The 21718-nt window shown below is 40.1% G+C and overlaps 1 protein-coding gene across 1 annotated transcript in view; it reads right to left on the bottom strand.

The window, feature by feature from the left end:
• Positions 1 to 11462, bottom strand: part of ABLIM2 (actin binding LIM protein family member 2) — a 301430-nt gene extending 289968 nt beyond the window's left edge. Inside the window, exon 1 of the mRNA XM_027836365.1 lies at positions 11254 to 11462. Within this exon, the coding sequence (XP_027692166.1) occupies positions 11254 to 11263 (10 nt within the window). The 5' untranslated portion in view covers positions 11264 to 11462. The remainder of the gene's footprint in view (positions 1 to 11253) is intronic.
• Positions 11463 to 21718: the final 10256 nt, after the last annotated feature.

The following is a 21718-nucleotide window of genomic DNA, read 5'->3' as shown; positions in this document are numbered from 1 at the left end:
GGTAAAAAAAAGAAATAATAGTTGAAATGGCATCCTTGCTATTCATTTCTCAAGGAAACATTAACACTGTGTCAAAAAGGATTAGTTTAGTGACCCTTGAAAATTGCTAGTCCTTTGAGCCTCACAGGACAACAATGCTTCAAAGATTTCCAAACGAGCGTGAACTTTTTCTTTCTTTTTTTTTTTTAAGGAACCAGAAGCAACCTAGTTTTCTTCTCCCTCCATTCCAATGACATGTTCTATATCTTTGACGATACAGACGAAGGTGCCTCCAGAATAAGAGACAGGGGCTAGGAAACGTTGTCGCACAGAATCAGCTAAAAATAGAGGTCCCTCATTACTGACTCCACGTCTGACCACCACCTACATGAGCCTAAAACAAAACCACCACAGGTACACTGTACTCACTGGGTGATAAATTCTAAGAGGGGGTGTGGCTGAATGAAGAGTATCTGACCAGTAACAGAGAGATACCTGGGTTTGACTCCTAGTAGAATCAGAGGTGTACTGTGTGGCCTCAGGTCAGTCATACCTTCTGAGGCCTCACTTTCCACCTTAATAAAATGCGTAGGTTGGACCTCCTATCCTTCTTCACATAAGTGAGGGACTAAGCATGTGGAACATTGCACATAACGTCAGACTGTCATAGAACTAATTCCTTTTCTGAACTGCTTTTTCCCCTCAACCCTCTCTCTCTTTTTTAAAAACTTCTGTGTTACAAAGGATGACTCTCTGGGAGGAGGAGGAAGGGAGAGATGTATCTGGAAAATAAGATGATGTTAAGAACAAAAGATATAATTTTTTTTCTTCTTAAAATAACTGAGACTTAAGAAGAATGATTTACCACATTGGCCCATACACAGATTGACCATGAATATATAACATACCCTTAAAATGAGATTTCTTGGAAAGGGGGAGGGGACTACATATAATTTTTATATATACATATATGCACACATGCACCACACACACGTGTGTGTGTATATATATATATGTGAGTGTAAAGAAAAATAGTAAAATTATGAAGTTGACCTGAACTATCCAGGTCTGATACTCTAGGGCAGGAGTTTTTAATCTCTTTTTGTGCCATGAATTGCTTTAACAGTCTAGTGATGCCTGTGGACCCCTTCTCAGAATATTTTTAAAGGCATAAGACAAACTATGTAAGATTACAAAGGAAGACAATATGAAATACAGTTATCAATTTTTTTTTAAATTCATAGTCCCCAAGTTAAGACCTTTGTCCTGTGGTCTATCTTTTAAGATTCTATCCATCCATATAACCAACAAAGTCCAACAACAAGAGATAACAAGAAAAATTCCATTTAAAATAACTGTAGACAACATAAAATACTTGGAAGTCTACCCACCAAGACAAACTTAAGAACCATATGAACACAAATACAAAACACTTTGCACACAAATAAAGTCTGAACAATTGGAAAAATATTAATTGCTCATGGGTAGGCCAAGCTAATATAATAAAAATAAGAATTCTGACTAAATTAATTTACTTATTCAGGGCTATACCAACCAAACTACCAAAAATTATTTTATAGAGCTAGGAAAAATAATAACAAAATTCACCTGGAAGAAAAAAGGGTTAAGAATATCAAGGGAATAAATGAAAAAAAACTAAGAAGGAAGGTGGCTTAAATGTACCAAATTTCAAACTGTATTATAAAGAGATAATCAGCAAAACAATCTGGTACAGAATGGTGGATCAGTGGAATAGATTAGGCATAGAAAACACAGTAGTAAATGACCATAGTAATCTAGTGTTTGATTGAACCCAAAGATTCAAATTTTGGGACAAGAATTCACTATTTGACAAAAACTGCTGTGGAAACTGGAAAGCAGTTTGGCAGAAATTAGATACAGACCAACATCTCACAATGTATACCAAGATAGGGTCAAAATGGGTACATGATTTAGACATAAAGGGTGATACCATAAGCAAATTAGGGGAGCACAGAATAGTTTAGCTGTCAGATTTATTCATAAAGGAAAAATTTATAACCGAACAAGATATAGAGAGCATTATGAGAGGTAAAATGGATAACTTGGATTGTATTAAATTAAAAAGTTTATGCACAGGGGCAGCTAGGTGGTACAGTGGATAGAGCACCGGCCCTGAAGTCAGGAGGCCCTGAGTTCAAATCTGAACTCAGATCAAACATTTGACACTTACTAGCTGTGTGACTCTGGGCAAGTCATTTAACCCCAATTGCCTAAAAAATGAAACAAAAATTAAAAATTAAAAAAAAATTATGCACATACAAAACCAGTGCAGCCAAGATTAGAAGGAAAGCAGAAAACTGGGGGAAATTTTTTTTATAGCAAATGTCTCTGGTAAAGGCCTCATTTCTCAAATATATAAAGAACTGAGTCAAATTTACAAGAATACAAGTCATTCCCCAATTGAGAAATGGCTAAAGGATTTGAACAGGCAGTTTTCAGAAGAAGAAATCAAAGCTATATATAGTCAAATGAAAAAATGCTCTAAATCACTATTGATCAGAGAAATGAAAATTAGAACAGTTCTGAAGTACCACCTTACACCTATCCAGTTGGCTAATATGACAGAAAAGGAAAATGACATATGTTGGAGGGGAAGTAGGAAAATTGGAATGCTATTAGTACACTGTTGGTAGAATTGTCAACTGATCCAATCACTCTGAAAAACAATTTGGAACTATGCCCAAAGGGCTATAAATCTGTGTATACCCTTTAACCCAGCAATACCACTACTAGATTTGTATCCCAAAAAGACCAAAGAAAAAAAAAGGGAAATGACCTATTTGCACAAAAATATTTATAGCAGCTCTTTTTGTGGTGGCAAAGAATTGGAAATTGAGGGAAGGTCATTAATTGAGGAATGAATGAACAAGTTATGGTATATGATTATGATGGAATACTATTATGCTATAAAAAATGGTGAGCAGCATGCTTCATAACTACCTTCAAAAACTTACAGGAACTAACACAAAGTGAAGTGAGTTGAACCAGGAGAACATTGTATATGGTAATAGCAATATTGTATGATGATCAACTGTGAATGACTTAACTATTCTCAGCAATACAATGATCTAAGACAATTCCAAAAGACTTATGATGAAAAATGCTATCTACCTCCAGAGAAAGAATTAATGGAGTCTAAATACAGATTGAAGCATAACATTTTTCACTTTATTGTTTTGTGTTTTTTGTCTGTGTTTTCTTTCACAACATGACTAATATGGAAATACGTTTTGCATGACTGTACATATATAGCCCATATCAAATTGTTTACCATCTCAGGGAGGGGAGAGGGGAAAAATTGGAACTCAAAAATTTTAAATGAATGTTAAAGTTATTGGAAAAGTATAAAATATTATTCAAAATTCAAAGATTCTATCCATCCATCTAAACATTAATTACATACCCACTGTCTGTAGAAGTGATAGGTAGTAGAGCAGATGTGAAATTTAGAGACATGATTTTTAACCTAATTGGGCTTAGAGTCTAGTGATCTGTGTTTCAGAATTCCTTACAGTTCTGACATTCTATCATTCTAAAATAGGAGGTCTCTATAGGTAAACAGAAATTATAATTTAGGCATTTTCCATAGTTATTTCTTATCCTAATATATAGCAGGGCTGTAGTTATCATGGATATTTCCTAAAATGCTTAAATTGTAAACTATAATCATCTACAATATATTAAAACACAAAATGTTAGAGCATCATATTAAAGAATCTAAAACCGCAAGTTGTCGGGGCTGGAAGGAACTTAAAAGATCACCTTAGTTCAACCCTGCCATTTTATAGGTGAGGAAACTGAGATTTGAGGGGTGAAGTGATTGATGAAGGTCACATATCAACTCAAGGGCAAAGATGAGACTAGAACCAACATTTCCCATCTCTTACTTCAGCTTTTTTTTACACTAAACTTCATTGCCTCAATACATACAACAAAACACAACCATGTTTGCTCAGTCTTTTTCTTTGACTTCACGAGATCTCATGCCAATGAGGGGATTATATGCCCAATGTATCCCTCCATTTCTTTGGTACCCAAAGAATTGATTTGGCTTAATTTAATTATCTGAATCTTGACAATTTATTTAGGCAGGATACCAGATAGAACAAGAAACAACTGTGCACATCACGATTTCCCTTTTCCCATTCAATTAAACTACATTTGTTTACTTTTACATTTGTTGCTTGTGGATTAGAAAGAGAACCTGGGCTTAGAGTCAAAGATCTGGCATTCAGCACTGGCCCTTCCACTTCCTTGCCTGTGAACCTCGTCAAGTCAATTCCTTTTCCTGGGCTCCAGTTTCCTTCCTCACTGAATAGACTAGACTATCTCTATGACTTTTCTAGGTCTGTTCTATGATCTTCTGTCTTTAACATTTTATGACTAATTATTCACATGTTTATTTTTGTTTCATAAAGTTAGTTAGAAAGCTTATTCTGTCTCTCTGTCTCTGTGTCTGTCTCTTAGTTTCTGTCTGTTTCTATCTGTCTGTCTGTCTCTGTCTCTCTGTCTCTCTCTGTCTCTGTCTCTGTCTCTCCCTCCCTCCTTCCTTCCCTCTCTCCCTCTCTCTCTCCCTCTTTCTCTCTCCATGCAGTAAAAATAAATTTTGGATGACACAAAGTTGCTGAGGAATCAAAGCATCTTAATATACTGTCTCACCAAACATCTGGATGCATGGTAACATCTTTGCAACATAAAGGAAGCCAGAGCTTCCTCCTGAAGAAAGGACTTTAAAGCTCTCTTTCTTTTTCATCATCAGTACTGTGAATGTGGATATTGAGAGGTGATCAAAAGATACTGTGGCATTCATGTCTGAACAGAATTTCTGTAAGATGACTGTAGTTGAGTTTTTTTTCCCTCCCCTCCTTGGGAGAATTACAGTAGCTGCACTCTCATTAGAAATGACAGATCCAGGGGCAGCTAGGTGGTGCAGTGGATAGAGCTCTGGCCTTGAAGTCAGGAGGACCTGAGTTCAAATTTGACCTCAGACACTTGACACTTACTAGCTGTGTGACCCTGGGCAAGTCACTTGACCCTGATTGCCTCACCAAAAAAACAAAAAACAAAAAAAATGACAGATTCCACTTTGTAGAGTCAGGTGACTTATACAGATGGTATCATCACAACCTTCACGAATCCTTGGCACCATGATTTCAGGGCGTAAATTGCCCATATAGCCTTCTCAGTCCCATGGATTTGTGCAGGGGACTAAGCATAATCTCACATTCTAATGGATCCATGATCTTATTGGCATGGGGCTTCCTTCTGTCAGAGCAAATCACAATTCATCAATGCACTTAGCCTGGGTACATTTCCATAAATTCTTTCTAGAGGATCCACCCATTGGTTCATTTCACATTTCATAGTTACCAATGCAGCAACGGGGCTGTCCATCTGTTCTGTCTCTCTGTACATGATCAACCCACTTTCTCTTCCAACCATGTGCAGCCTCAATACTGATCCTGCCATTTCTTGTACACAAATCATCTTTGGTGGAGAGAGCACTGGACTTGGGGCCAGAAAAGTCTGGTTAGAATGCCATCCCTGGCACTTGCTGGCTGTGCCCCAAAGGGCATGCCCCTTAACTTCTCTGCTTCCCTCAGTTTCCTCATCAGTAAAATGGAGATGGTGTGTAAAATACATATCTCACAGGTTTACTGTAAGGTTCAAATGTGATTATATATGTATATATATTATATATATATATGTATATATATACACAATGTGTTGCAAAATACTGAAATGTAATATACTTAAAGCTCAATATGTTTCAGTTAGCAATATTGTCAATCATATCTTTATGGTACTTTATAGTTTAAAAGGGCAGCTAGGTGGTGCAGTGGATAGAATGCCTGGCCTGGAGTCAGGAAGATTCATCTTTCTGAGTTCAAATCTGTCCTCAGGCACTTACTGGCTGTGTGACCTGAGCAAGTCACTTAACCCTGTTTGCCTCAATTCTTCATCTGTAAAATGAGCTAGAGAAGGAAGGTGAACCACTCCAATATCTTTGCCAGGAAAACCCCAAATGGGGTCACAAAGAGTCAGACACAACTGTAAAAGGACTGAACAATGATAATTTAAAAATTACTTTCTCCACAATCTTATTAGAAAAATGTAAATATCTTTATTCCCATTTCACAGATCAGGAAACTGAGTCTCAGAACGGTTCCATGACTTGTTAAGGGTCTAACAGAGTAGCAATTGAGTGGGGACTTGAACCCAAGTTTTCTTATTTCATTTTCACTGCTTTTCTACTACAACAGAACGAATGCTATTATTGTGGAAAAAAATAAAAATAGTGTCTATAACTATCAAAGATACCAGAGAGTGGTGAAGCATAATCTTAAGCTGAAAGTTCAAATTTCCTTAATATTGTATTAATATGTAAGTTATATTCTACATTAGAAGCATATCAAAAGTAGCAAATTAGAAAGAGGGACAGTGGTGGTGCCAGTAGCAAGCATAATGATAGCAAATAGCAGCGAAAGTTGGAGTATTTATAGTGTTCCAGGTGGGAGAGTTGTATGTTAGGAACATCACTAGATTTTGGAATCTGGAAATCTGGGTTCAGTTTCTAGTTCTAAGTCACTTAATTACTAAGCCTCAGTTTTTCTCTCTAAAATAGGAACAGCCACTGAACTACCTGCCTTAGTGTTGTTGTGAGGATTAGCTTTGGGAACTTTGAAATGTGACATAAACATGAGGTCCACATAATCCAATTTAGATCCCCATAGAAGCATGGTGCTGCCCCCTGGAAGTTTTACAGTAACATTAATAATACAAATAATGAATAGACTCTAATACTATGATGATAAACGATTTCACCAACATGGCTGCTCCTTCCATCAGTATTCCATACTTTAGTAGACAGTCTTAATGAGTTGCCATGGCCTACCTTCTGGTGATGCAGTTCTCATCTCTCAGCAAAGCTGGTTCTCAAACAAAAAATAAAACAACAGATTTCTGGACCCTTACTCAAAGCATTTCCAGCCTGGTAGGATACTTCAGAGCTGGCACAGCCTATGAGAGCCTATGGTCAGCTCATGTCACAGTGAAGCATCAGAGGAAGACTTTAGCAAAGGTGCAATTTAAAGGGGTTTTTTGTTTGTTTTGTTTTTGAAAAGGTGTCTCTTAAAAAGTGAAAAGAACAAAGAGGTCTGGATAAGGAAAGAAACCCCTTTTCCATTCCTAGCTCTTTCATTAACTGGCTGTATGAATTTTGACAAGCTGCTTTACATCTGAATCTATAAAATAGAGAATATTTGCACAAGTGACCCCAGAGGAGGAAAACATTTTGTCAGCCGTAAGATGGGAAAGAAATGAGCTGCTGAATTGTTGTTAAAGTCAGTTCCTACTCTGACATTAGCTATTTCTAGTTTCTTCCTTTCATAGACTGCCCCTCCTTTATTTATTAGAGAAACCTAAAAAGGCAGCAATTATTGTCATAGCAAACATAAAATTATCCTTCTCACACCTAAATATTACGCCCTCTTTGAACCTTCCATTAACTGTATCTCTAGCTTTAATATAGATTTTAAGAGGTGCCTTTTTAAAAAATATTCATTCATTTAGTGAATAAATGTTTTAAATGAACTAATTTCTCTTGTTTTCCAACTATCCATTGATTGACTGTTCACTGCAAAACTTCCAGGGGACAGTTGACTATTTAAAATTCTTTTCAAAAATTGTTTGCCAGGCATTTTCTTAAATAATTTTCTGAACAGACGATGTAATATGTTTAGTTTCAGAATTTTAAAAGCTGGAAATAGGTAGCTTCATCTGATTATAGAATCACAGATATTAAAGGAAGAATCTTAGAGGTCATCTAATACAAGTGGTTCATTTAATCCACAGGTGAGGAAACTGATATTGAGATTCACTCTTGGTTTTCTTTGGGGGACAAGCTTTTCTCCCAGGATTTTGAAGCATCATGTAGGATTTCATTATCACTACAAGTGATTATTTAGTTAGGGGTGGCAAATAGCCAAAGAGGCTTGGAATTGGACAAGACTTTTAAAGTCAACTGGCCCAACCTCCTAGCTGATAAAAGAGATTTCTTGAATATATCCTGTGTCAGGGAACTCACTACCTTAGAAGATAGTCCATGCTACTTATGGACAGCTTTAATTGTTTAGAAAGCTCTTCCTTTTACTTCAATGGATGTACTGTCATCAATGTTGGCTCCTCTATTGGTACAGAGTGAAGTCAATCCATGCTGAAAGACTTCCTCCGTTCCTTTTTCTGCATTTTGTGGGTAGCCAGTGGAGTACTCAGGCTATTAGCTTCCACCCCATGACCAGCCCGCTTTTTTCAATCACACATTTAAATCAATTTTCAACCAATAAATATTTATTAAGCATCTACTATATGCCAGGCACGGTGCTGCATGTTGGGAATACAAAGACAGAAAGTTGGATAGTTCTTGTACTCATGATGCTTACATTCTATTGGGGAACATAAACTTATAAATAAAATAAATACAGGGTAATTTTATGATTAGCAGCCAGGGAACTGGGAAAGGCCTAGTGTAGGAGATGGAATTTAAGCTAAGCTTCTAAGGAAAGGAAGAATTCTCTGAGTCAAGTAAGAAGGGAGTGTATTCCAGGCACGTGAGATGACAAGTCCTGGATCAAAAGAATTTCAATAAAAATTATAATAGTAAGATTTCATAATAATTTCTATAACACATGGATGATACAAAGCCATCTACAAACTACTCACTCCTACCGCCTCACTTGATCTACTACACCCACTAATTATTCTCACTTAACTTTTCTTGGTCTTCGCTAATAGCTAGCATTTATATATTGCCAAATGCGACACAAATATATTATTTTGTCCTCACAACAACCCTGTGGTACAGGTGCTGTATTATCCCCATTTTACGGATGAAGAAATTGAAACAGACTTTCAATTAATTAACTTTCCCAGGGTCACACTGCTATTAACTGTCTGAAACAGGATTTGAACTCAGGTCTCCTTGACTATTATAGCGGATAGTGCTCTATCCACTTCTTGGACTAAGTTTACCAAGCCTTGAAGGCAGGGATTGTTTTTGTCTTTCTTTGTATCTCTAGGGCTTTGTACCTTATGTAGCAGGCCCTTAAGTCAACAAGCATTTATTAAGTGCCTAATACGTACCAAGCCTAGCTTAATAAATTCGTGTTGACTTGACTTGCTTTATCCATAAAATAAGCCCATTTACTTAGTGAGGGGGTCTTAACCTATAGTCCACAGCCTCCATGGGTTCAGGGAAAGATTTTATGAGCTCCTAAACTTGGATGGGCAAAAAAATTACAACTTTATTTTCACTATCCTCTAAATGAAACTTATCATTTCCTTCAATTACTTAAAGACATTATTCAGAGAAGGGGTTTATGGGCTTCCTCAGACTGCCAAAAAAAGGAGAAAGGGGGCTGAAGAACCCTTGACTTTAGATGTGACATCCCTTCTAACACTAAAATTAAATTATCTGTGATGGCAGCGTACATTAAAAGATGAGGGAGGGCATGGTCCAGGGGGGAAAAAAGCCTGTAGGAAAGGTGGGGGTGGGGGAGGGTGTTAAAGGGACAACTGGATTACAGTGGTAGAGATGACCCACATTTGGGTTCCTTGAAGGCATGGACTGAAGTCGATCGCTAGGCGTGGGTGTCCCGGCTCATAAATTGAGAGCCCAGAGTGTCACTAGCCATCCACCTGGGCTCGCTTGAAGGGTCCTTCCTCTCAGCCTCTTGGAAGATTTCCCTCAAAAGTACCCCCCCCAGCTCCGCTTTCAAACCTCCCCATTTAAGCCGTCACCACCACCAACCTACACCCCTTAACGCTACCTATAAAATGTCCCTTCTCAATCCACCAGGTCTCCCTCTCCTCTGGTTCTCAACAATCCCACCTCCCACCTTTAATCTCTCTCAAGCTGATGGCGGGGCTCCTTCCGCAACGCCTTTCCTAAGAGGTTTTGGACAGAGCTAGCTTTCCCATCCCTGAGACTGACACTGACTGCAGCCAGCTTGGACTTGGCGGCTGGAGGCAGGGAAGAGAGAGAGCTGAGCCTCCTATTTCTCACCCGGAAAGCCGGCACCCTCTACATCCCCACCCCCAGGACCCCAAAGTTCCATGCCTCGGTCTGGGCGCCTGGAATAATCCGCCGCCAGCCAAAGCTCCCGGGTGCCTATTATTAGTCCGAGGAGGGGAGCTCGGCCCGGGTGACTGGAGAACCCTGCAGTAGCAGCCAGCAGCTGCAGCTACAGCAGCAAGAGACCGGTGCTGCAAGATGATAGGGCTTCTTTCCAAAGCCAGACCGACACAGAGGGAAACGGTGCGAGCCTCAGTTGTTTTCTGGACTGGAAAGGGACCTGCATTATAACGTGACGGAACCGCAAAGAGGGACCGGCTGAGAAAGGATATTGACTTTAGGATGGCTGGGAGACAAGAAGGAAGGAGGAAAGGGTGAGGGGCAACAGAGAGCTTGGATGCAAAAGAAGCCGAAGTGGTGACTGTCAGCAAAGCTGTTGAACCCAAGACATCTGCTGACGAACCCCAGAATCCCAGCAGTGCGACCCTGGGTAGGTCATTCTCCCTTCTGAGCCTCTTTCCCCCATTGCAATGAGAACAGCAATACCTTTACACCCTACCTCTCAGGGTCCTTTTTAAGAATACCCTTTATAAACGAGAAAGCAATGTCCTATCATCATCAATGAGATGTGGCACAGAGCTGTTGCCCGCACCCCCCCTTCCTGGGCTTCAGAAAATCTCGTTTGAAGAACTAGGGTGGGGTCACCAGAAAACTACTGCAGCTTTTCCTCCACTCTCCAGGCTCAGAAACACAAGAGACGCAGGGTTCCAGGCCCAAGCGGTGGCCTGAAATATCCTCAAAATACCTTACTCTCTCATTTTAAGATCTCAGGATTTTAGGATGGGAAGGGGAGGGGAAGCATGGTGATGGAAATCCTTAAAAATCAGAATGTCAGACCTTCCCGGGAGCACGGAATCTCAGCGAGCTTGAGGAGACTTCTGAGATCATCTAGTCCAACCTTTCGTTGTACAGATAGGGAAACTGAGGTCCAGGAAAGAAAAATGACTTACCCACTCACACAGCGACTAGGAGGATTCCTCCCCCCAAGTGGCTGAACAGGATGAAGCCCCTCCTAGCTGGCCAGCCCCTTCTCCTTTGCCCTCCCCTTCTCTGCCGGCGGGCTCAGACCCCAAGTGCCGGGAGGCGCGAGCTGCACTTACCTGCGCTCATCTTCGCTGAAGGCGCCTGCGGTTAGCGGGTCCAGCTTTTTCCTGCAGCCTCCTCTGGCCGGCTTCCCCAGGGTCGAAGTGGATGCACAGGGCGCCGGTCCTCGCCGCTGCTGCCGCCGCTGGCTCAGACTGGGATGGCTCCACTTCCCCACCCTCTCCTACCTGTTACGCATCAAAAAGTCCCACGAGCAGCAGCAGCAGCAGCAGCAGCAGCCGCAGCACAAGCAGCTGCAGCAACAGCGGCAGCAGCAAGCGGCCGCGATCTCTCAGCCAGTGAGCAGGGAGCGCAGCCACATCCCTCCCTTCCCCGCCCGGGATCTGGTTATAAGCGGTGGTCCACGCCCCCTCCCTCCCTGCTGACACCGCCCTGTAGTTCCCGGGGTCAGTAGCACCGCATTCCCTCCGGCCAACTAGGCAAGAGCGGCCCCGCGCGCTGCAAGGAGGGCGCAGCCGGCGCTAGGGCGGCTCGCGCTCTTCCCACGGGCCCCGCGGTGGCAGGTCCGCAGGCAGCCCCAGCGCTCGCTCTCCTCACCATCCCCACTGACAGCTCTGTCACTCACTTCCCCGGAGCGCCTCCCTCCCCTTTCTCTCCCCGCCTCCCTTTTTCCCTCGCTGGTGCCACCACAGTTCACCCTGCTCTCCACCCGCCCCTCAGGCCAGGTGGTAACCCAGCCCAAGCTCAATGACAGGTCTCCAGCGCTGGGAGGGAGAAGAGTTCCCTCCCTCCCCCGCCATCCCCCGGGAAAGCACCCTGGGAAGTGTAGGCGGTGCGCCCCAACCCTACGGCATCTCTGGGTGGCCGAGGGCGGAGCAGACTACAAGCCCCACGATGCTCTGCGCAGACACAGACACACAGCTGACAGCAGGCGCCTGCAGGACTCTTTATCGTTCTCATTATACAGGCAAGGAAACTGAGGCTCAGAGAAGGGACGTGACTTGTTTGTCCTAAGCTCACACAGCTAGTAAGTGACAGAGCCAGGACTCACTCCAATCCAAGCTTAATGCTGTTTAAACGACACATTGTGCCACTCATTTGGCACTTAAAACGACCAAAGTAGAACTGACCTTAGGGACAGTATATGCCAAACGGATTTTACAGTGAGGAACAGATCAGAAAGTGAAAAATGACTTGCCTAAGATCAAACAGCTAGGACTTCAATCTAGATTTCCGATTCTTTTTTTTTTCTTCAGGCAATTGGGGTTAAGTGACTTGCCCAGGGTCACACAGCTAGTAAGCGTCAAGTGTTTGGTCTGAGGCCGGATTTGACCTCAGGTCCTCCTGACTTCAGGGCCGGTACTCTATCCACTGCGCCACCTAGCTGCCCCAAGATTTCCGATTCTTAATTCCAGTAATTTTTCCACCATACCTTGCTGGGGATCAGGAGTCATTCATTCATTTAGCAAGCATGCACTAAGTTATGTACCAGGCACTGTGCTACATGCTTGGAATACAAGCACAAAAAATGAAAGTTCCTGTCCTCCAGGAGTTTACAGTATAATGGAAGACAAAGCATGTGTACAGAACCTTAAATGTATATCTAGGAAATGACAAACCACTCCGGTATCTTTGTCAAGAAAATCCCATGAACAGTATTGGTGTATTATGGTCCACCAAATCACCAAGTCAGATGTGACAGAATAACAACAAGGTATAGGTATATACTTATACATGTGCATATAAATAGATATCTGTATACATACATATGTACAAACATACATATATATACATACACACACACACATCCATGTATTTGTACATGCATGTATATAACACCCTGGGCTCATTCTCCTGACCCACTCTGACACTAGTAGGTTGGGTTTCCAGAGACTTGCCTGTTACTACTTTCAGGGGACTAGGAGTAACTCTGGATGGCTATCCTCCTAACACTTAGAGTCAATGACTTTGCTGATTGTTAAAAAGGAGTAGTACTCCAATGGCAAAGCAAGCACAGTGATCACAAAGCATTTCTCCTCTAAATAGAGGTATGCTCTCCCACAAATACACACACAGTCTATGAGGGGAAGAGTGAGCATGACTGGTAAGTACAGGGTAGGGACACACAATAGCCACCACAACTCGCAACTCTAAAGGCAGGGCCTTATGGTCTTTCTTCTTCCGGAGGGTCCATACAAATTTCACTGTGGGGTGCTGCATGAGGGATAGATAGATGAGTCATTTAATTGTTCAGCTAAACCATACCCTCTGAAATGGTTGCCCCATAATTAACAAATTTCATTTCATCTTAAACCTCTTCCTTTTTCATTCCCATCGTCATCTGCAACTTGCTGAGTAAAACTGAATCACTTACTTAGACCTGGCTCCCTCCTGAAGACACAGCTTCCCTCAATAACTTTTCCAGTACTGGCTACAATTTCTCTCATACCCCCCACTCATCCATCTAAGTGGAGGGGTTTGAATACCTCTTCCTTCCACTCCTCTCCTGTTTCCATTTCCACTCTCCCCCGTCCCCATCACTAGGGCCATTTCCAGTCATCCTCATCTATATCTTGCCACTGAACCAAGATGGCTCCAGAGGAGAAAGTGAGGCTGGTGATTTTGCACAGTCTTCCCTCACTTAAATCCAATTCACTTGCATGTCATGGCATCACCTCCATGATGTCATGGTCCTCTTCAAGAATGAAGGCCAAACAATAATAATAATAATAGCCTCCTCATCACTAAATAACCCATCTTCCTTTGAGGTCCCCACTATCCAAATTTGTCATTCAGTTTAGATCCTGGTGACTGTTATCCACTTATATATAAGATAATTTCCCCTAACCTTCCTTTCCCTTTCCCTTTCCCCTTCTCCCTCCGCCCTAGCATATTCCTCTTCCTCTCTCTTTTCGTTCTTTTCCTAAGATCATGAAGACAGAAAAGAATCACTGGAAAGCCTTGTCTAATTGAACTTACTTGTGAACCTTGATAATAGGAATCGGAGAGAACACATGTATCATCTTCCCATATATAAATGTAAGCAGTTTATCCTTAGTCCTTTATCACTGTTTATTCATATTTTCCTTTTTGTATTTCTCTTTACTGTTGTGTTTGTACTTTGAAGTATTTCTGCAGCTCTAGTCTTTTCATCAGGAATACTTAAGAGTCTTCTATTTCATTAAAGGCCCATTTCCCCCTATCTGCATCCTCCCCCCAATAACATTATACTTAGTTTTGCTGGGTAAGTTATTCTTGACTGTAAGCCCATATCCTTTACCTTCTGGAGTATAGTATTCCCAATTCTCTGTTCCTTTTTAGTGTTGGCTGCTAAGCATTATGTAATCCTGACTGTGACTGGTACATGAATCTGGTTGCTTGCAGTATTTTTTTCTTTGACCTGGAAACTGGATTTTGCTATGATGTTCCTGGGAATTTTCTTTTTTTTTTCTTTTTTCTTTTCCAGGTGGAGGATAGGTGGATTCTTTCTGCTTCTACTTTGTTCTCCAGTTCTAAGAGATCTGGGAAGTTTTCTTTGAAGATTTCTTGAAACAGAATGTCTAGGCTCTTTTTTTGGTCATGGAATTCAGATAGTCCAATGATTCTTAATTTTTTTTCTCCTCAATCTGGTTTCCAGATCAGTTGTTCTTTCTATCAGATACTTTACATTTTCTTCTTCTTTTTAGCCTTTGGACTTTGTTTTAATATTTCTTGTTGTCTCATGGAGTCATTGTTTCCTATTTTGTTCATTTGAATTTTCTGGGAGTTTATTGCTTGGGCAATGTACCCCTTGTGCCAAGATGTTAATTACCTTTTGAATTCTTTCCTCCTTAGCTTTCATTTCTTTTCCAATTTTTCCCTCAAGTATTCATTTATTTAAAAATTTAAGTCTTTTTTAAAAACTCTTCCTTCATCTCTTCCAGGAATTCCAGATGAAATGGTACCCAAGTTGTGTTTTTCTCCCAGATAATTCTTGTAGATATTTTGAAGTCATTTTCAACTGTATTTATGTTGTAAGCATTCCTGCCTCCATATTAGCTCATTAGGAAAGGAGAAGGGAATAAGCATTTAAATAGCACTTACTATGTGCTAAGCACTTTATAAATATATCTCATTTGACTCTCACATCAACCCTGCAAAGTAAGTGCTGTTATTATCCACATTTTCATTTGAGGAAACCAAAGCAAACAGAGGTTAAGTGACTTGTCCAGGATCACACAGCTAGTAAGTGTTTGAGGCCATTTTCGAACTCGGATCTTCTTGACTCCAGTCCCAGCACTCTATCTACTGTGCTACCTAGCATACCTCATTATGGTGGGATTCTTTTTTGTTAGCCCATTCTTCCAGCCTGCTCCCTGAATTTGGTCTTGATGTCAGGGCTCGACATTAGTACTTCTGGAGGAAATGTCTGAGTTGGTACTATTGGTTCTTTCTCAGAGTGCTGAGTGTTGTATTATTTTAGTATTTCAGGAACAGGCTGGGGACCTGCAAGCTTTCAGTACTCCCAAAGTGGTCCGATCCAGGGCAAAGTCTCATTGTCATCCCCCTGGTCTGAGCTCTGCAAGTTCCTGACCTGGATTTGAGTTTGAGCAAGAGAGACTGCTGGTGGACTCTGCCCCTATCAGTCAACGGCAAGTTCTGTTGGCTACCAAAGCGGCAGAATTGTAGACTTCCCTTTGTTCTGAGCTACAGGCATCTCCAACAATCTTTTGGACGTCTCAAACTGGATGTTTTGCATTCATCTTAAATTCAACATGCCCAGAATAAAACTCGTTATCTTTCCCTTCAAAATCTCCCTTCTAAACTTCCCTATTACTGTCAAGGGAACCATCATCTTCCCAGTTGCCCACAACTTCAGTATCATCCTTAACTCCTCATTCTTACTCACCCCACTAATTCAATCCATTGCCAAATCTTGTCATTTCTACTTTAACAGTATTTCTTTAATATGTCCCCCTTTATTATTCACTCAGCCACCACCCTAGTTCAGGCTTTCATTACTTCTTATCTGGACTATTGCATTAGCCCTTTAATTGGTTTCCCAGATTCAAGTCTCTCCATGCTTCAATCCATCTTCTATTCAGCTGCCAAATGTTTTTTTTATTTTAAATATATTTTTAATTTTTCCCAATGACATGTAAAAACAATTTTTAACATTCATTTTTTAAAAAAAAATTGAGCTCAAAATTCTCTCTCCCTCCCTCTCCTCCATTCCCCCTCACTGAGGAGGCAAAGAATTTGATATAGGTTATGTATGTGCAGTCATGCAAAACATATTTCCCTATTAGTCATGTTGTGAAAAAACATGAAAAAAATAAAGTGAAAAATAGTATGCTTCAATTTGCGTTCAGACTCCATCAGTTCTGTCTCTGGAGGTGGATAGCATTTTTCAGCACAAGTCCTTTGGAATTGTCTTGGATCATAGTATTGCTGAGAGTAGCTAAGTCATTCACAGTTTATCATATTACAATATTGTTGTTACTGTATACAACATTCTCCTGGTTCTGCTCACTTCACTTTGCATCAGTTTCTATATTTCAAAATTTTTTCTGAGAGCATCCTGCTCATCCTTTCTTATAACACAATATTATTCCATCATAATCATATACAAAAACTTGTTCAGCCATTTCCCAATTGATGGGCATCCCCTCAATTTCCAATTCTTTATCATCACAAATTAGAACTGAATATTTTTGTACATATAGGTCCTTTTCCATTTTTTAAAATAATCTCTTTGGAATACAGACCTAGTAGTGGTATTGCTGGGTCAAAAGGTATGCACAATTATAGTTCTTTTGGCATAGTTCCAAATTGCTCTCTGAATGGTTGACTCAGTTTACTCTACCAACTGTGCATTAATGTCCCAATTTTCTCCAATATTTGTCAGTTTTCTTTTCTGTCATATTAGCCAATTGGATAGTTGTGAGGCGGTGCGTCAGAATTGTTTTAATTTTAATATCTCTAGTCAATAGTGATTTAAATCATTTTTTCATATGACTATACATAGTTTTGATTTCTTCTGAATTTGACCATTTATCAATTGGGGAATGACTTTTACTCTTATAAATTTGACTCAGTGCTCTATATATTTGAGAAATGATGACTTCATCAGAGATGCTGTAAAAAGAAAAATTCCCCCAGTTTTCTGCTTTCCTTTTAGTCTGGGTGCATTGGTATGCAAAACCTTTTTAATTTAATGTAATCAAAATAATCCATTTTACATCTTGTAATGTTCTCTATCTCTTGTTTGGTCATAAATTCATATCAATCAAATTCATATTCAAATCCATAAATCTGACAGGTAAACTATTCCATGCTTCCCCAATTTGATCATGGTATCACCAGTTATGTCTGAATCATGTATTCATTCTATGTTTCTCTCTCTCTCTCTCTCTCTCTCTCTCTCTCTGTCTCTCTCTCTCTCTCTCTCCCCCCCATCACCCTGTCCCTCCTCAAAAGTGTTTTCCTTCTGATCACCACCCCCCCATCCACCCTCCCTTCTGTCAGCACTCTGTCTCTTACCCCCCTTCCCTCCTTCTTCCCTGTAGGGTAAGATAGATTTTTATGCCCAAATGAGTATGTATGTTATTATCTCTTTGAGGCAATTCCAATGAGAGCAAGATTCAAGCATTTATTGCCACCACCATCCATCTTCCCTTCCACTGTAAAAGCTCTTTTGTGCCTTTTTAATGTAAAATAATTTACCCCATCCTACCTCTCCCTTCCCCCTCCTCCCAGTACATCCTTTTTTCTCATCCCTTAATTTTTTTTTCATTTCATAGGCTACTCACAGTCATGTCCTCTGTCCATGTATTCTCCTTCTAACTGACCTAATAGTGATAAAGTTCTTAGGAGGTAAAAGCATCATCTTCCCATGTATGAATGTAAACAATTTAATCTTACTGAATTCCTTATGATTTCTCTTTCTTGTTCACCTTTTTATGCTTCTCTTGAGTTCTGTACTTGATAGTCAAATTTTCTATTCAGCTCTGGTCTTTTCATCAGAAATGCTTGAAGGTCCTCTATTTCATTAAATATCAATTTTTTTTCCCCTGAAGGATTATACTCAGTTTTATTGCGTAGGTGATTCTGCGTTGTAATCTTAGCTCCTTTGCCCTCTGGAATATCATATTCTAAGCCCTCAGATCCTTTAATATAAAAGCTGCTGAATCCTGACTATGTCTCCACAATATTTGAATTGTTTCTTTTTGGCTGTTTGTAATATTTTCTCCTTGACCTGAGAACTCTGAAACTTAGCTATAATATTCCTGGGAATTTTCATTTTGGGATCTCTTTCAGGAGGTGATCAGAAGATACTTTCAATTTATATTTTATTTATTGGTTCTCAAATATCAGGGTAGTTTTCCTTGATAATTTCTTGAAAGATGATGTCTAGGCTCTTTTTTTGATCATGGCTTTCAGGTAGTCCAATAATTCTTAAATTATCTCTCCTTGCTCTATTTTCAGGGTCAATTGTTTTTCCAGTGAGATATTTCACATTTTCTTCTATTTTTTTCATTCTTTTGATTTTGTTTGATCAATCCTTGATGTCTCATGGAGTCGTTAACTTCCACTTGCCCAGTTCTAATTTTTAAGAAGTTATTTTCTGAAGAAATTGAGCTTTTATACCACTTTTCCATTTGGCCAGTTCTGCTTTTCAAGGAGTTTTTTCCCTTGCGTGCATTGTTGTGCCTCTTCTAACATTTGGCCTATTCTGTTTTTTAAGGTTTTATTTTCTGCAACATTTTTTGTGCCTTCTTTACCAAGGTGTTGAGATCAACATAATACACAATATTATATGATGAGTACATTGGAGGAAATATAAAACAAAGTACTATGTGAGGTCTGAAGGGGCAAGATTGTTGACAAGTATCAGGTTTTAAAAGATGAGTAGGAATTCAACAGAGGAAGAGAGGCAGATAGGGCATTTCCAAGCATAGGGAATGTATAAGTAAACATACGAAGTTGTAGCAGTACAGGGTATGTTTAGGGCAACAGAGAATAGTTCAATTTGACTGGAATGTAGAGTACCTTGAAGAGAATAATATAACACTGAAAAGATAGGATAAGCCCAGATTTTGGAAGGCCTTGAATGTCAGGCAGAGGAATTTAAATTTTATTTAGTGGACAATAGTCACTGAAGGTTTTTGAGAAGAAGAGTGATAGAACCAGATAGGAAGACAAGAATCACATGGATGTTGCTACCATTTGGCCTGTGGAATTTAAAAATAGACCTGTAAGGGAGATTGGAAATCCTCTTGTTCAACCCCCTTATCTTACAAATAAAAAAGCTGGGAAGGGATTGACTTGCCTAAGGTCAAGAAGCCAATCAGAGGCAGAGCCAAGACTCTAATTCATATCTTTCCACTCTAGGTCCATTTCCAGGCTTAAGAAACCCTAAAATGATAAGAGCAGAGATAAAATAATCATTGCTTGCATTTGCATAGTTATTTTGGTGAGCTGTCCACACAACATCCCTGGGAAGCAGTTCATGCAAGTATTCTGGCTGAGAAAAGGAAGTTCAAAGTTATACTGGAAGTAGAGTGAAAGAGCTAAATCCTCTCATATTCCTTGAAGTTAGTACACCTTCTTCAGAATGCTAAGGGAGCCTGGATTTGAACTCAGGAGATCTAAATTCATATCCTATACTTGTTCCTCATGCTCTTCAGTTGTGTGACTGAAGTCATACAACCTCTAAGTCATTTAACCTTTAAGCCTCAGTTTCTTCACCAGCAAAATGGAACTAATAATACCTGTTCTATCTACTTCACAGGATTGTTGTAGGGACAGCATTTTGAAAACCTTTATGTACTGTGGAAATGGGAAGCATTATTATTCCCCTTATACCATGCTGCATCCCTATGCCAATTAAAGAGGCTTCTTGCTCTCCAAGCTTACAGTGAAATTGATGGAGATGAGGTATGTGTGTGAATAGTCAGTCAGAATGTGTGTGAACACTTATTAAGCATTTACTATGCCAAATATAGTGCTAAATGTTAGAGATACAAAGAAAGGCAAAAATAGCCCCTGCCTTCTAGGATCTTACATCCTAATGGAAGAGAAAACATGCAAATAACTAAGTATATGCAAAATACAGATATGGAATAGATGGAGGGTAATCTTAGAGAGGCAGCTTGGTGGCTTATTGGATAGAGCACTGGAGTCAGAAAGACCTGAGTTCAAAGGTCAACCTCAGATACTTACTAGCTGTGTGACCCTGGGCAAGTCCCTTAATCTCTGTTTGCCTTAATTCACAGGAGAAGGAAATGGCAAACCACTCCAGTATCTTTGCCAAGCAAATCCCACAGACAGTATGGTCCATGGGGTCACAAAGAGTGGGACGTGACTAAACAACAACAATAATCTTAAAGAGGAAGTCATTAGGAAAGGCCTCCTGAAGAAGGTGGGATTTAAGCTGAGTCTTGAAGATGTCCAGGAACCTAAGAGTGGAGGTGAAGAGAGAGAGAACATTCTATACATAGGGGACCGTTGGTGGAAAGGCAAAGAGATGGGAGATGTAGTATAGTGATTGAAGAATTAGCTAGTAGGCCAGTACGGCTCTATCAAAAACTATAGGGAAGGGAGTGATAGATAAAGACTGGAAAGCTAAGAAGGTACCGTGCCTTGAAGAGCCTTAAGTGCCAAAGAGCAGAGCTTCTATTTGATCCTAGAGTTAACAGAGAGCTACAAGAGTTTACTGAGTAGTGGGTGACATTGGCAGACCTTCAATTTAGGGAAATCATCATGGCAGCTGAGAAGAGGAAGGATTGGTATGGGGAGGGACTTAAGACCAGGAAACCAATTAGAAAGCTCTCACAATCATCCAGTCAAGAGGTGATGAAGGCCTGGACTACATTGGTAGCTGTGTGAATGGAGAGAAGGGAATAAATCATAGAGATCTGAAAGTAGAAACGACAAGACTTGGCAACAGATTGAATGTATGGGACTAGTTGCAGTGAAGAGTTAAAGATGACACTTAGTTTTGTGAGCTTAGGTGACTAGGACGATGACAATGCTCTTAACAATGACAGGAAAATTCCAAAGAGGGGAAGTTTTGGTGGGGGAAGATAATGAGTTTTGTTTTGGACATGTTGAACTTAAGAAGTCTATGGGACATCCAATTTAAGATGTCCAACAGGCAGTGAGAAATACTTGATTATAGTTCAGGGGAGAAATTAGAGCTTTATATATAGACCTGGGAATTCACTACACATATGATAATGAAACTCAGAGGAGCGGATGAGATCACCAAGTGAATAGCTATAATTCAAGGCAGAATATAATAAGTACCACCAGAGAGGTAAACAGTTCTCTTGATCACATCACCCTTACTCATAGCAGATCCTGGAAGGAAAATAATATGCATGTGTGGTACAAAATATCTTTCTACTATTTCTGCTATATCTTTCTACCATTTTAACAATAAGCATACGAAGAATGTCTTTAGAAGTTTACTAATATTTTCCTTCCTATGTAGCAGGAGTAGAATTATAGAATCATGGTATTTTCTGTTAAATTTAT

This window comes from Vombatus ursinus, unplaced genomic scaffold (assembly GCF_900497805.2).
Source record: "Vombatus ursinus unplaced genomic scaffold, bare-nosed wombat genome assembly UNPS02014818.1, whole genome shotgun sequence".
Lineage (NCBI taxonomy): Eukaryota > Metazoa > Chordata > Mammalia > Diprotodontia > Vombatidae > Vombatus > Vombatus ursinus.
The sequence above is the reverse complement of the archived record's forward strand: the minus strand, read 5'-3'. Positions and strand labels throughout refer to the sequence as shown.